The following is a 15,630-nucleotide window of genomic DNA, read 5'->3' as shown; positions in this document are numbered from 1 at the left end:
CCACATATTCACCCACTGTGCATCCATAATAGTTGGAGCTTTGACACATAAAAGAGTAGACCTTGACATTCAGCTCACGGGGGTCTGCAAGACACTTAACTAGAGTGTTGTGAAAACACATAGTGGCGATAGTTGTTTCATCATGACTGAGAAACAATGCTTTCTGTGCTATACAGTGACTGTGTGATCCGCCTCTCTGTGTCAACGTAGGACTGATATCCTACAGGCAGAAAGACCCCTAATCCTCCACACCAAGGGAACAGATTTTAGTGAATGTGTGTTTGTGTGTGTGAACAGGTGACATTATCCATCAACTGGGGAACATGGGGACGTTCAGCACAGACTGATGTGAGCACTTTGGATATTTTTCCAGGTGTCTGTGGAAACTCACTCTTGACAGTGGCAGTCCTGGTGCAGTTGTAGAGAATAGCCAGCTCTCCAAACACCTTTCCTGGCCCCATGGTGCAGAGCTTCAGGCTCTCCTTCGTCACCTCCACCTTCCCGTCTGAAACATGCAAAGAAATACAGGTACACCATTAAGCATAATACTATTTAAATGACATGTTCATTTTGCCTGATAAGCCAAAATGAATGAAAAATGAGTCCTCTGCTACATTCAATATTTGCAGCAAACAAAGTTTCAGCAATGAAATGGAGTGGATGATAGGTGTCTGAGGGCTTCTGCTTCATTTTTGGGGCCACCCAGCCAAGGTGGTCTTAAATCACTGGGCTGGAAAAAAAATAAGATTATTTTGCAATGTGGAGTTTCCAAGGGCTACTGGCCTCCTACCAAGCCTGTGCCTGGCCCTGTTAAATAGCAATGCAGCAAGAAAGAAAATTCTACTTAAAGCTTAACACTCTATAACTCACAGACACAGTATGGTATGCCTTAAGGTAAGGACTGGTGCATTCGACCATTCACAAAGAATCCTCTAAAACATTATTCCTGCAGTATGTATGGAATCACATAGTCACTATTCACATCTGTCTCCAAAGTAAACATATGTTTGCATTAAAACAACATTACCTACCATTTACGGTATATGAAGAGCACTATTTAAGGAATAACTAACTTCATTTGATTAATCTAATACATTTCAATAACAATACTATTTTGCCAACAAAACCACATGCTAAACTAGAAGGGCACTCGAAGATCGCAGACCTCCACCAATGCATGCCCTATCTCAAAATGTTTGCACCACATGAGTGCAGCACAAACGCTCTATCTTGCAATGTTAACGAAAGTGAAAAATAATATGTGTATCTGCCCCGTGATTTGGATCTGCTCCAAAATTTAACAGGTTTCTCCTTGGCCCATGCTACACCCTTCAACCAAGCCTCATGAAAATCAGGCCAGTAGTTTTTCTGTAATCCTACAGACAGGCAGACAGACAGACAGACAGACAAATCAAACCGAAAGCATAACCTCCTTGGCAGAGGTAAAAACACTACAGCTACAATCATCCTGCTGCGGAGATGCATGTTAACATCTTAGCAAACCAACGCAATGGCTGCTTCCACTGTATTAAGACAAGCCTCTTCGAGCATGTACACTTTCCTGGAAACTCAGCATTCCAGCGGGACCTTAACTCTGATTCACAGAGCGCAAAAACCTAAAGAAAAGTCTGCTCTAGGCTACTGATAAAATATGGCAAGATGATAAGAGCAGGCGAGTCATCCACAGAGAAAACAATTTGACACGTTATCTTATTAAAGAGAGCTGGGAACTCCTTTGACAAAAAGCCTCCAAAACACTTACCCTGTGTCATGATTAGTTATTTTCTCAACTTTGTATTTTTTTCCACTTGGAACTTTAGTACACCTTTTTCACAATAGTAAACAGTACATCAACCATTAACACCCAGCATGAAACTATACATGCAGAGAAAATCTTCAACCATGTGTGTCACCATCTTAATGTCTACATGTACTACCCTGCTGTTTTCACTACTCATTTTGTGTCTGAGCTTCCTGTAACACTCTCCTCTTTTTCCACTCGAATGGAGAAACAGCTGGAGATCAAAATAACTAACTGGGATTCCTCTCCATTCAGCATTTTAACAATGCAGTGCCTATGCAACCTTCATTATTATCAGCTTAAGTAATCATAATCGCTATCTTAGATTTAGAAGAGAAAAGGTCCGTAGTCCTCAGAAGTTCAACCAAACAATGAAGATTTAACTTTGGTAGGGAACACAAATGTTCAAAAAATGAAGGGTCCAAGGCACTCTTCTGGCAAAAAGTTAAAAAGCCTTTATTTGGATGGCTATTTCATGTTGAAATTACTAGCACATGTTAAAACAGAGCTGAGTAACAATCCACCCGTAGCGGCACAATCAGCCTTCTTTAGTTTTCTTAGATTGATTGAAAAGCCTACGCAATAAATATCTTTCACATCTCTCAATTAAATGCTTCTTTCAGTTTAGTAACAATTGCACATATAATCACGGGACTGCTTACTTTCAGAAAGATTTGCAGTTTGGTTCTTAAAAAATACAAAACTAATCATTGTAGATTGTAGTTTCTTGTATTTTGCATTCTATTTTCTACTCCTTCACACTCATTAACATAAAAAAGACAACTTTCTGTGCGCCCCGGGATTTCTCTCAGGAAAGAGGGAACCCCTGCTGCTTGTTTACAAGAGCAACTGTAAAAAAGTTTCATTAACTGAGTATAGCTGAAACCATTTTTGTAGCGTCAATCTAGCCTTGCAAAGTCTATGAAGACTATAAATATTGAGCTCAATTTGCTGCAAGAATTAAGTCTGGAGAACAGCCATTGAGGATCGATTGAGCCCAACAAATATGTGCCATACTAATCAGTGAACTGTGAGGGGTGATGAGATGCTGATGTGACTTGTGACTAGGGATGGGGATCGTTGATTTTTATTTATATAACGTCTGTTACGGAGCATCAGAGAGCAGCGCAGACATTTAAGTGACACCGAAATCCGGTTCACATGCATTCCGAGTGTTGATCCGTACAGACCACGGATCAACTATGGTCCGTTGCACCACTAAACAGAACTATTGTTGTTTTTATTGCAAGAACTGTGAGTCTGTGACTATTGATTTCTTCTGTCTCTGTCGCTGTTTTTGTTTTAACGAGCTGATTAAGCGGCCCACAGAGCGGTGCTCTCTGTAGCCAGTCCAACTATGTTTTGAATGATTTGCGGTGGGGAGGCTAGTTTTTACATATATGGTCTTTACACATACTGTGCTCGTAAATAGTTTTTCCAGTTTGCGCATTTATCTATTTTTAGACATAACATTATATGATCCACCAGTCTCTATAGCAGTATCGAAAAGCTCTGACATTATTGATTTTCGGGTTTCGAGAAAACCGGGTCCTAATAGAACCAGGTCTCGAGACCAATCCCTACTTGTGACCTCTCAAAAACCCTGAGCCCTTATTACATCTGGGTGTAATAGACAATGGATGATGAATAGTTTAGAAGAAAATTGCCAATGGTTTCCAATTCGAGAATTGTAGGCAAAGACTAAAGTGTGTTTGTTGCCTTCATCTAATCGGGTGTAGAAAGGGTGTTGATCTGAGTGAAGGAGACTGTCTATCATCAATTGTACACCCAATTTGAAGTGTCTCTAATAAACAAAGCATAAATAATTTGCTCTGATCCATCAGCAAAAGAGTACCAACATGGCCTTGTAGTGTCAGGATGAAGAATCAAAGTGATGTATAGACAGACATAAATGCAATATATGTCTGTATCAATACAGACTATTGCTGCCATATTTAAATGGACACAAGAAACAGAACTTCATTAAGTGCAATGAAGGGTGGACTGAGTTTTAGTAGCAGTGTCTTGTGGACAGGTTCCTGTTAGGACAAAGACAACCACACATCTGGTAGCAAAAACGTTACACACGACTATGGACAAAGCTAATAATTTCCTGTGAATGGCCTTGTAATTAATCCCTGAGTGAGGCGAGCAGTTATAGCACAGTGCTTGTTTTGGACTGCATGCTGTGAGGGAATTGCAAGTCAATTAAATAATCCAATTAATCAGTTATTTGAATTCCACTCGTCTTTTTTAAGAAACTACTATTCAGAAGTTCACAAGAATCCATCCACACAAGCCAACACGTGATCCAGGTCATTTCCTGTTTTTGTGTCTAATAAAATCCGCTTTATCAAAATACTTTATTACAGTAGCTCCAAATTAACTTGTAATTCACCTCACATATGCACGTTTTATTCAAATCTTATTAAAATAGCAACACCATAGGCAAATACACAGCTCTCTCATTGGACAGTCGATCTGATATCAAAGTACAGTACATTTACATCTCACTGAGCCATTTAACAAGAGCTGTTTACTGTCCTGTCTAAAGGCAAATCAAAAATGGAAAAGAGGAAGAACTGAAACATTGATGATGCATAAAATATCAAATGTATAATGTTAACATGCTATTAGCGTTTTCCCTGTCAATGCATAACAGCATGTCTTCTCCCCCTAAGGTGGTGTATTGTGTTAATGGCTGATCATTTGAATGCACACAGTACTCCACATTGCGGGGCATCAGGACAGACCTCAGAGAAGACTTTCCTCTGGCTCCAGATCAAATGTGATTCTGGCAGCATTCCAAATCAAAAAGCTGCCATCTTTTGGGTTGACTTTATCTCACACCGGTGCTGACACTGATAAAAAGTTGACCCGGATGTGCTCCTACTAGCCCTCTAACAGGAGTGATTTAAATAATCCTCTATGATCTGAAGAATATCTAACCAAAAAAGTTATTTTTTTATTAAGATTTCTGTCTTTTAGAGTAAATCTAATGAATTGACATGGTTAGATTAAGGATAAAGGCATTTATGTAATTAATCTACTCAATTGTGCCCCTGCATGTTGCATGTGACACAAGGTTCTCTACCCCCAAATAAATTTGGATAAGAGGAAATCTGTTGATTTCCACTGTTGTCTTTCACACTGACGCCATTAGGCTGCGTCTATAAATAAAGAGTTTTAGGGGTCAGGCGCAGGATACTGTTTAATTCTTCCTCCTCTTCTTTCATTGATAGTTTATGTTTTTTCAAGCAGCACAAAATGGACATCAAGAAACAGGATGTGGGGGAGTTCAAAATCCCTAGAGGATAACATATAACCACCATCCCATCTTGATGGGCCTTGTTCTTCCGCCACTGCTCAGGGGTCCGATTACCCGATCCTATCCATTAGAGCAATGGAGGAACACTGACAGTAGATTAAGCAGAACATTGTTGCATCCTGCTCCAACTGGCAGTGGTGGCCTAAAGGTTAGGGAATCAAGCTTGTGACTGGAAAGTCTGGACTGGCAGAATAATCTGGGTGGGGAAAGTAAAAAGCAGTGCTTGCCACTCCTTCATTACCACCATTGAGGTGCCCAACACCTACAGCTCCAGTAGAGCTCAGTGCTCAGTGGCCAGCAGATCAGACTGGGGTTATAATGGACAGCTTCACAGGGGTCAATGTGTAACTGTGTGAATGTGATCAGGGCATTCCTGAAAAAGAGAGTGTTGCTCTCAGTGACCTGAATAAATAAAGGGATCATGACCACTGAAGGTTTTAGGTGGTTCAACACTATCGTTGGCACTTCACAAAAGTGACTTCAGGTCAGCAATGATATGTCTGTGAGAATAACATTATGTCTGAAAGTTTGAATGTTTTTTAAAGGAGAAAGCCATGGGAGAAACAATCTCTTTTTGGTTGAGCGTGGGATCAATTCATCAGGGACTGAAATCCCAGGGTTTAAAATTCACCATCTGCTCTATATGTATTTAAAAAAAAAAAAAAAAGTGGTTTAAAAGATCTTATAAATTGCTACATAAATAGTGGTCATAAATAATGGCCATAAGTGTCCTTTGATTCATCAGCTCTGAGCAGTTATTTGTGTTTTTACCTTGATTTTCAAAGAACCCAATGTGACCTCTCAAAAAACACAAATGTTCATACTGTAGCTGCCCAGTCATAAAAAATGAGACACATGAATCAACACATTGGGCAGACATCAGAAAATGAAAAATAAAATAAGATGAGGTGCATCTCAAGATGAATGCAGCCACTCTGCTTTACATTCATTGAAAAGAAATTGAAAGGGCTGGATGTCAAAACGATTGTGTTTGGGATTGAGGCTAAATAATGGCTTAGTAAATTATCAAAATCAAAATTAAAACAATTGGTAATTCCTCCCGCTCACAGAACTGTGACCATGGTTCAATAATGAGGACTTGCTGTTCAAGCACAAAGCATGTATAATTTTTCTCTCCAGTTAGAAAACAAAACAAGCCCTAGAGTTTAAGAAAATACGGATGTAAGCTTGAGCCAACAGCAAGAACAAACACAAAGGCAGAGAGTAAGAGCACTTCATGTTATTAATCAGGGAGGGTGGCTCAGAATTGGAGAATCTTATATGAAATTTAAAGCTCCCCAGTAATGAAAATGCGAAACACTCAAGTGTTGTTGTTTCAGAGAATTCCTGTTTGTATGACTGCAGGCTGAAAGAATACAAGCAGCAAGATGATGCATGGCTGGTGACTGCCAAAACAGGGATAGAGTGTGGGTGTAGTAGAGGTGTGTTGTCTTTGACTTGTGGAATGCAAATGTTAAGATATTTTTAGACGGTGAGTGGTTACCTCTGCACGTCACCCTGCAAAGTTGGTGTTCTGCATCTCTGGTGGGCAGCGGGGTGCAACTCTGCCGTCATGTCTAACAGCTACATCTGATCCTACTAACAACCTCTACCATACACTGCAGGCGGCTGCTATCCATCTAGTCTAATCATATCATCGCTTAGCTTAAGTTGTAGCTTTAAGCATAGAGAATGGTTAGCAGTATGACACAAATATAGCAATTTCAGCTAATGAGTACCATACTATTGGCCCTGATCAGATAATAAAACTTGAAGCTCATGATGCTCTTAAAGGTCCAATGTGTGGGAATTTCTCCCATCTAGCGTAGAGATCATATGTCGCAATCAACTCTCTCATGCCACACAGTTCAAAGTACGTATTACAGCTACGGTAGCCTTCACGCTTTTTTTCAGCAGTATGTTCTGTATGTCCCTTACCGGCTAACGTATTTCAAGATGGCGCATAAATATGGAGCGTCTACCCCAGTTCATGCAAACGCAAATGTAAAATTTCAAGTCAATAGGAATACTTGGAATTGATGGTGGTGGTTAATATTCATGAAAATGACAAGTTTTTACACACAGATTTTGAGAATGAACAACTAAAAACGTTACCCACTGGACCATTAAATCTTTTTAGTTGATAGACATACGCTCAGTTGCCAGTTTATAAGGTACACCTAGCTAAAACTAATGCAGTTTCATACAACAGTCCTGCATGAATCCTACCTTCATGAAGGTTATAATGTTCCATTTTTGTTGAATCAGATTTAGAGAGATTCTGATTCAATTTTAAGATCATTTTGGAGTCTGCAGTTTATAATGCTGACAGGTGTTTCTATTACTTTGTCCACCCCATTTATATGAGGGCAGGCTAAATAGCAGAAATACCTCTCTATATAATGCAATACAGTCCAACAGCAACACAATCTATATCCTCCAAAATGACCATACACTTGAATGAAAAAGTGTTATTATTAAGTCTGGGCCAATAGTGTGATATTAGTTAATTAATAATAATAATTAATAATTAGTTATTAGCTAAAATTGATATAGTAATCGACTTATACTGCTAACCATTGTCTAAACTTTAAGCTATAACATGCTATATTTAGCTATATGGTTAGATTAGGTAGATAGCTGCAGCATGTAAACATAAACACTGTTCGATGTTTGCCCTGAGTCGTCCATCCCTGCTCCACAGAGAGGCACGTCTGCATCATCTCCAAAAAAAATACACTTGTTGACTTTCATCAGCTTTCTGTCAACAAACTTGTGGATCAGTCTGCATAGCCTTCTGCAGCTTCCGAAATCTGAAGATGGAGTAGGAAGATTGCAGTTCCTGCACCGTTCAGCGGAAATCCAGTAATGTTGTAAGAAGTTGTTGTAAGTGGTACCAAATAATTTCAACATCTGCACGCACACAAGCATGCGAGTGATCAAGATGCTTTGGTAATATCATTGGTCGGTTACACTTTACTAGAAGGTATCTACATAAGAGTGACATGACACTGTCATGAACGTGTCATAAACATTATAAACAAGTCATAAACGTTTATGACATAACGCTTCTTTTAGTAAGTGTCATTTGGTTTTTGTCATGACAAGTTATGGTTAGGGTTAGGGTTAGGGTTCATGTGTCATGACTGTGTCATGACAGTGTCATGTCACTGTTATGTAGATACCTTCAAGTAAAGTGTTACCCATTGGTCTTTGTTGTAGTCATGTCAGTTGTTTTCTCTCAAAACCTACTTTCAACTCTTGAACTAAAATAAAATTCAGTGAAACATTTGCTGACTGACTAGCGTTGCACAACTTTCATCTGTTATGGCTGCAGTGCACTCAGTTCACTTTCATTTTTTTGTGTTCCACCATTCCTTCTAAATTGACGTAAGCAGAGAGTTTTGTTTATATGCACTGCTCTACGTGTTGGCTCTTTGTGCAAACTAGCTGACGTCGAACACTCTTAAACGCATGCCATTTTTTATTACAGGAGCAACAAAAGGAAATGAAAAAAGCTGTGAGAAGGCAAGTGGAAGAGAAACAGATGGACAGCAGGGGAGGAAGATGAGGACGGACACCTGATGCTGTAGGTGAGCACTGTTGAACATCATATCATTTGAGATGATAGCACTTCACATCCTTTTCAGTTCAACTCAGGCACCCTCGCACAGGGCTCCCTGCCATCGGCACGGTGGGAAACTGCACTGCAGTTTTTGTATATGTGGTCTGTGAGACCTACAGACACAAAACGCAAGTCGAAAGGATACGAGGGACAGCTGGTTTGATCCTTTTTACATCATTTTACCTTTGAGACAAGGGTACAGCAAGAACACACTGCAGTGCCACTTGTCTACTTGTAGAGCCTTTCAGCCTCACACTGAAAGTTACTTTCATTCAGTGGCAGTAATAGGACATTATGATAGTCTACTGCTACTCTCCTAGTCATAAAACTCAGATTATGGCTTTTGTGTTGACAAGCTGATTGATAGCCTGAGTAGGGGGCAGTGAAAATGATCATTTTGTATTCCCAGACCAAATCACAACATTTTAATTAGCAGTTAGCGTACATGCCATGTGCACATACTGTAGCTTTTCTTTTATGCAGACAGATGTAATTAGACAGCGTCAACATCAGAATACAGATTAATATGGCATCTGAAGTGCTACAATAATGGACCTCTCTCATTTCCGCAGCCTGCTCTCAACTCATTTTAGTAGCCGGCTGTGTCATTACAGACATGAGAAGGCATTTACAGGGAAATGTGGATTCCGTGTCAGTGTTGTCAGAGAGTAGAGAACACAAATAGTTATACTTACATACACATTGAGTATTTTCATACATACAAGTATGCATATACATATGACAAGACACTTAGTGTTGGCATGCTAGTGGCTCTGTGAGGCTGTACTTAGGCACAGCTTTGAGCTAAATGCTAACATGCTGATGTTTAGCAGGTATAACGTTGACCACGTTCTGCAGTGCTGGACAACACATTGACATTGCCATCCATAGAGCCATGTTGTGGGCTGAAAATGATTTCTAACTTTCCATTTTTTCAGATTGCTTGAAGATTACATGCTGCTCGAGCTAAAAAGACTTGAACCTCCTTGGCTCATGTAATCATTGTAAAATACCTTAGATAATGTCAAGCTTTTCTTATCAAGCTTAAGACAAGGCTGTTTATCCTAGTTTAAAAAAAGTTGAGATAATTAAGAAAACAGCAATATGCTGCATCTGCGTACGAATACACCAACAGTATGCAACACAGACATTCACACACACACACACACACACACACAAAGTCAGCTTTGAGATTTGTACTTTGTAAAACTTATATGAAAATGTAAGAATTCCCATGCTGGGGTGGAGAGCATTTGACAAAGGCAATCAAAGTTCAAAAAGAGATGAAAGATTTCCCACTGTTCCAAGAACCCAAATCACCAGCAGATCCACTTCAACATATGCCATAGGACATATTGGACTCCTCAGAAGAGATACGTCTCTAAAGGCATTCCTACTCCCTATTGCACGTTCTGCCAACCTGAACAAACTGGAACTTTCCTGCACATGGTCTGGGAGTGTGAACAGGTGCATGAGTTCTGGAATAAAACAACATCAGTAATATCTGATGTGATAGGATGTTGAATTCCTACTGACCTGATTGTTTTGTTACATAATGAAGACTCTAAATTACATCTGCTTGGGAGACAGAAGAAAGTTTGGCTAGCCGGCTCAACCGCGACCAAGAAAATGATAGCTCAACGCTGGCTCCCCCCCACTCACTCACTTTGTATAAAACAGTGGTTGGCGTATTTTCTGGACATAGTTATGCTTGAGCTCTCTACAGCAAGGATTAACAAAGTCAAATCATCGACTATAGATCTATGGAAAGGTGCAGCAGCACAAGTATCAGTCCTAAACATGTAACATATGTTAAAATATTCTCATACGATGCTTGTGAGCTCTTTTTGTCTGTCTGCCTTTCTTCCACTCCTCTTATGTCACACACACACACACGCTACTTTCATCGTCTTTCCAGATGAGGAACTCTCAAAAGCGCCGTTAACCACAAAGAAGGGATGACGGCTCAGGGATCATAGACAAATTGCTCATTAATTCTTGCTCTGTGGTGTATTCATCGGCCTCTGTGGAGTGAAAATGGGGATCAATTCTTATTGTAGAGTTCAGAGGTAAAAAATAAAGGCCATCTCACACTAATCAGAGAAGAGGAAAGGAAAAAAGAAATGGGGTGAATAGGAAAGAAAGGGAGAGAATATAAAGAGAAAAGCCGAATGAAAATGAGATAAGATGGACAGGTGGGAAAAGAGAAACAAAGAAGGATAAGACAGTTGTGTAAAGGAAGAAGTGATGAGCAGGTGGAGAAAGATGGGTGAGAGGACAGATTGGGGTCAAAGCCGGTAAAATGTGGGGAGTGGTGGAGGGAAACTCTGGTGCATGTTTCTGGTTTTGTATTTAAGCATTTCAAATTGAAAACTTGAACCTGTGTGTGTGTGTGTGTGTGTGTGTGTGTGTGTGTGTGTGTGTGTGTGTGTGTGTGTGTGTGTGTGTGTGTGTGTGTGTGTGTGTGAGTAGAGTGTTTGTGTGAAAATGAGAGAATGAAAGAGAGAGAAAGTGACAAAGGGAACAACTAAGAGGCAGAGGGGGCAAATGAGAAAAGACACTTGCCAGAGAGAGAATATTTTCAGGGCAGATGGTGCACTGCTCAGCGTAGGTAAGATTATTAGTCTGCAACACATGCATGCACGCCATTTGCACATAAATGGCGCATTAGCTGACGTTTTATTCTTCTTGATAGAGGTATTTCAGATCACTAGCCTATTGTATGTCAGCAAAACCAGCACGCCACCTGAATTTGGTGCATTGTGTAGAAAACTCTCATTTCCTGCTGCTTTGCTCATGTTTTCCACTGTGATTACTGATATTCTTAAATACATTTTTTGTATTTCTGATGCAGCTTTGATCTGTAGAGGCTTTGCATCTGGTTAAATCTCAGCTTTGAATTAGAAATCAAATTGTGAATCGGCAGAAAGTAAAAAAAAAATTTCTCTCACAGTAATCGTTTTTTCATGCCTGATGCATCAACAGTTGACATCAGCCAAGTGAATAAAAAATAATGAAACGCACACATACACATGCTGTGGGTATATACAATTTTAAAGGTGTAAGTGAATTAATATATATCTCTCTGTGACATTTGAGGCAGCAGCAACATAGAAATTGCTTTTTGATTTAATAACGTGCAACTTTGTCAATCTAGTTTCTCTGCACTTATAAAGGGGGGCTACCACCTAAACCTGTCAGCCACCTTTAACGTGTGTGTGTGTGTGTGTGTGTGTGTGTGTGTGTGTGTGTGTGTGTGTGTGTGTGTGTGTGTGTGTGTGTGTGTGTGTGTGTGTGTGTGTGTGTGTGTGTGTGTGTGTGTGTGTGTGTGTTTAAATGTCATTCCAGTTACAGACCCCTCACCTTTTCCCCAGTGGACGTCTTAATAAACCCCCACTGACAGCCTCACTAGAGTTATCATGAGAGCCGATAGCCTTGAAGAGTGCCAGCTATATGTGACTGAATCTCGGGGTCATAATATTATTGCACGTCATGTTACTAAGAACACACACAAAGTCGATCTTGCATTCTATTTTAGTCCCAGGTAGTTGAAATTGAGTTCCCCTGAGAAGAAGCGGGCAGGGTGAGTCTGAGTGCCTTCAACTACAATTGGCTGCTGTACAGTGCTGTCAAGATACAATAGGCAGCAGTGGTTGTATTGGATTTTGGCTACATGCTGTAATTGCTAGGGCCAATCAAACCAAAAAATATGTAAGCCTCAACATTTTATTTTCCTGAGCTGCATTAGTTAAGTTGCCAGGCAACAAAGCGGTGCAGTGGGTTTGTGCACTCACGTTTCTGCAACCAAATGTATTCTATTTTAATATCAGCTTATTAATATGCAAATATATCATAATAATCAGCTGATAGTGTATTAACAGCAGTAGCTTCAGTAGCTGTAGCAAATAATACTAGATAGTGCTTCAAATTTGCTTTACGTATGGTGTTCCACAACTACTGTATGACACGGAGTCACACTCAGTTGCCCCTATTGATTACATCTCTATACTACTATGAGAGAGGAGCCCATCTCCCTTTCCTCTCCTCACTGGCCAGTGAGCACAAAGGGCATCTCTCTGAAGACTCCAGTCTATAGCGCAGTAAGAGGATGAGTCCTGCAGAGACATTCCTTCATTTAGTCTCTTACAGATTTTTTAGGAGATTGGCCAGCTTGACACGTGGTCACCTGCGAAACTGGTTTGTCTTTTGGCTGGTGGCCATTAAATTGACATGAGCGTTAGGATGACAAACTGATATATTTTATACAATGGCTGACGATTCCCTGTTGAGTATTAAAAAAAAAAAAAATGTTGAGGAGCTCTGGAGATCTGTTTTCATGTCAGGTTTTAATAACTCCGCCTGTACATGGTGACAGAGTCGTGATAAGGTTCTGGTAGAAGCTAAAGAACATTATCACAGGATAAAATATGCCATGAAATGAAATGCAAACAAACACCTGTGCCTCTTAATTAACAGTGTTGCTTATATTTGATTAAAGATGCATGCATACAGATCAGTCGATGCTCACACACACAATCATATCTACCAAGTGTCTTGACTGTCATATCAAGGAGTCAAAACCATCAAATACTCCTCTTATAGAGAGAAACTAGCATTGGGCCACAGTGGGTAAACATTGCTATTCATTGTTATTCAGAGGTATATCTCAGTCAAAGCAGCAGGAAAGGAAAATGACTGTCAGGAGTGGTTCAGCATAAGCTTCAAAACAGCACACTGTTCAATTCTGAAATATTCAGACATTCAAGGATACGATTTAAGCCTCACTTAAACCTGACATTTTCTTGAAGAAATCTGTCAAAATATTAGATTTACCTTGCCTAATGGGAGGTCAAATTAAATACTTGGGATTCTATCCAATTTGTGTGGAGAAAGTGTCAAATCCCAAGCCTATTCTCAAATCCCCTGAACACCTCCACCTGAAGGAAATGGTCTTCAGTGCATCAATGGTTGCATTGAATATGGTAACCTGTCAAAGAACCTGTCAATGTCCTGTGAACACTTGGGGTTTTAAGCTGAATCTTTTTCCTTACTTTTCAGTCTGCCCTCCCTGTACACATAGTAAAACTAAGAAAATATACACATGAGAGCAGATAGCTTGTTCTCCCTAAAAGATAACAAATAGAAGAAAATACACAATTTAAAGTCAATATCACGTATACCTGCATCCTCCAAGCTAGGCCTTTTTTTCTTTGAAAACACTTGTTTCTCTCAAGAAAGATAAAATAAAAAAAGGAATCTTAAATGAAAATTGAAAATATTCATTCATATAAATGCAAAGTTGGCAACAGAAGAAACCAGGTCAGGAGAGACCTCATACATCCTGTTAACACAATAAAGTTGTCAAACAGAAGAAACCTGTTCAGTTAAGCTTACTTCTCCAAACTGTAGTTAGACACAGAAATACAGCACAGATTTTCACACTTCTCTTAACAACACCAAACTATTAAAAGTAAACATCTCAAGGCTTATATCTTAAAATAACTAGCTGCTTTTTTTTGTAAAAATGCCCCAAATTCTCTATTGTCAGCTTCCCAAATGTTTTTTTTTTTTGGTCTATGAATTTACATTGAATGTCTTTAAGTTGTGGATCCCTAGTGGGACAAAACATGCAATTTAAATTTGTCAACTTGGGCAGTGTGATAGATATTTTTCATGATTTTCTTGCATTTTAACGATCACCATTATTATTGCAAGTTGGACTAAACGTTCTCTTCACAGGATTGCATTTTGGCCTAAGCCCAGTATTCAGTGTGTTTATGCCATCCAAACTAATCATCAATTCTCTATTCTCAAAGTTAAGGTTTCGGCTCAGTTTCATCTTTTAACAAGTTTACTCGTACCATTGTCAACAACATTTCATGACAGTTGAATGATGACTATGAAGTAAATCAAGGGGGTTTTAATGTCAAGGAAATACTTGATAGTAATTGGATAAGATAATAATAGTTATTATCATCATTAGCCACCTGTACGGGTCTTTGCAGACAACACATCCAATCAAAAACCTCTCTCATCTCCATGGAAACATGAGCTTTTGTCTGAGTTGCAATCAGTAATTTTAAAGAGGACTGTCAGTTACAGCCCAGTGGATGCGACCAAAATACAACAAATCGCTACAGCTGCCTCATCATGGCTGCGAGCCAGTTCCAGGATGCATTCTTTTTTATCAGCTCCTGTTTTGTCTGATCTTTAATTATCAGGTGCATCTGCAACAAAAGCTAACTGCTCTGAGGTTTAAACAGGGAGGCTGTGATATTCTCTGAAACATCAGTCTAGGCTCTCATTGGAGATAAATAACTTATGCATATGCTCTCATATTAAAAAAAAGAAATATAATGATGTAAAGCACAATTATTCTATTTTTTTGAATTGGTGTAGTTTACTTGTGCCTTTTATGGTTACATGATGCATGATTTCAATGTCAGCCCCATGGCAAAACGTCAATGATTAGCCTGCCAAGTCGCAACAAGAAATGACACTACTGCCTGAGCACTGAACACTTCATTTGTTAGGAAAATGATGTACAATGTTGAGCAGACACAGCTGTGTGTTTGACATGGCATGGCACACTTAGACATCCTGTCAAAAAGTCCCAGACTATGACGGGCTTCCACAGACCTTGGGCTAATGCTTAATTTGTTTTTTATGCAAAACAAGTCAGGCCAGGGACAGTTAGTGTGAAAACTGCAGCCAAGGGACACGAGAGAGTGCGAGAGAGAAGAGAGAGAGAGAGAGAGAGTAGAAAAGAGTTAAGGGCAGCAAGAGAGAGCTGGCAATGTTTATTGAATATAAATATGCTAAGCCTACCCTAAGGATTTGAAAATAGGAAAAAATTAGCCAAACATTTGATATTAG

The 15,630-nt window shown here is 39.5% G+C and overlaps 1 protein-coding gene across 2 annotated transcripts in view; it reads right to left on the bottom strand.

The window, feature by feature from the left end:
- Nucleotides 1-15,630, bottom strand: part of LOC120548216 (cGMP-dependent protein kinase 1) — an 88,343-nt gene that overhangs the window by 60,217 nt on the left and 12,496 nt on the right. For both annotated transcript variants that reach the window (XM_039784302.1, XM_039784300.1), the window contains exon 3: nucleotides 392-505. In XM_039784302.1, the coding sequence (XP_039640236.1) occupies nucleotides 392-505 (114 nt within the window). The remainder of the gene's footprint in view (nucleotides 1-391; nucleotides 506-15,630) is intronic.

The sequence above is a fragment of the Perca fluviatilis genome, chromosome 19 (assembly GCF_010015445.1).
Source record: "Perca fluviatilis chromosome 19, GENO_Pfluv_1.0, whole genome shotgun sequence".
Classification (NCBI taxonomy): domain Eukaryota; kingdom Metazoa; phylum Chordata; class Actinopteri; order Perciformes; family Percidae; genus Perca; species Perca fluviatilis.
The sequence above is the reverse complement of the archived record's forward strand: the minus strand, read 5'-3'. Positions and strand labels throughout refer to the sequence as shown.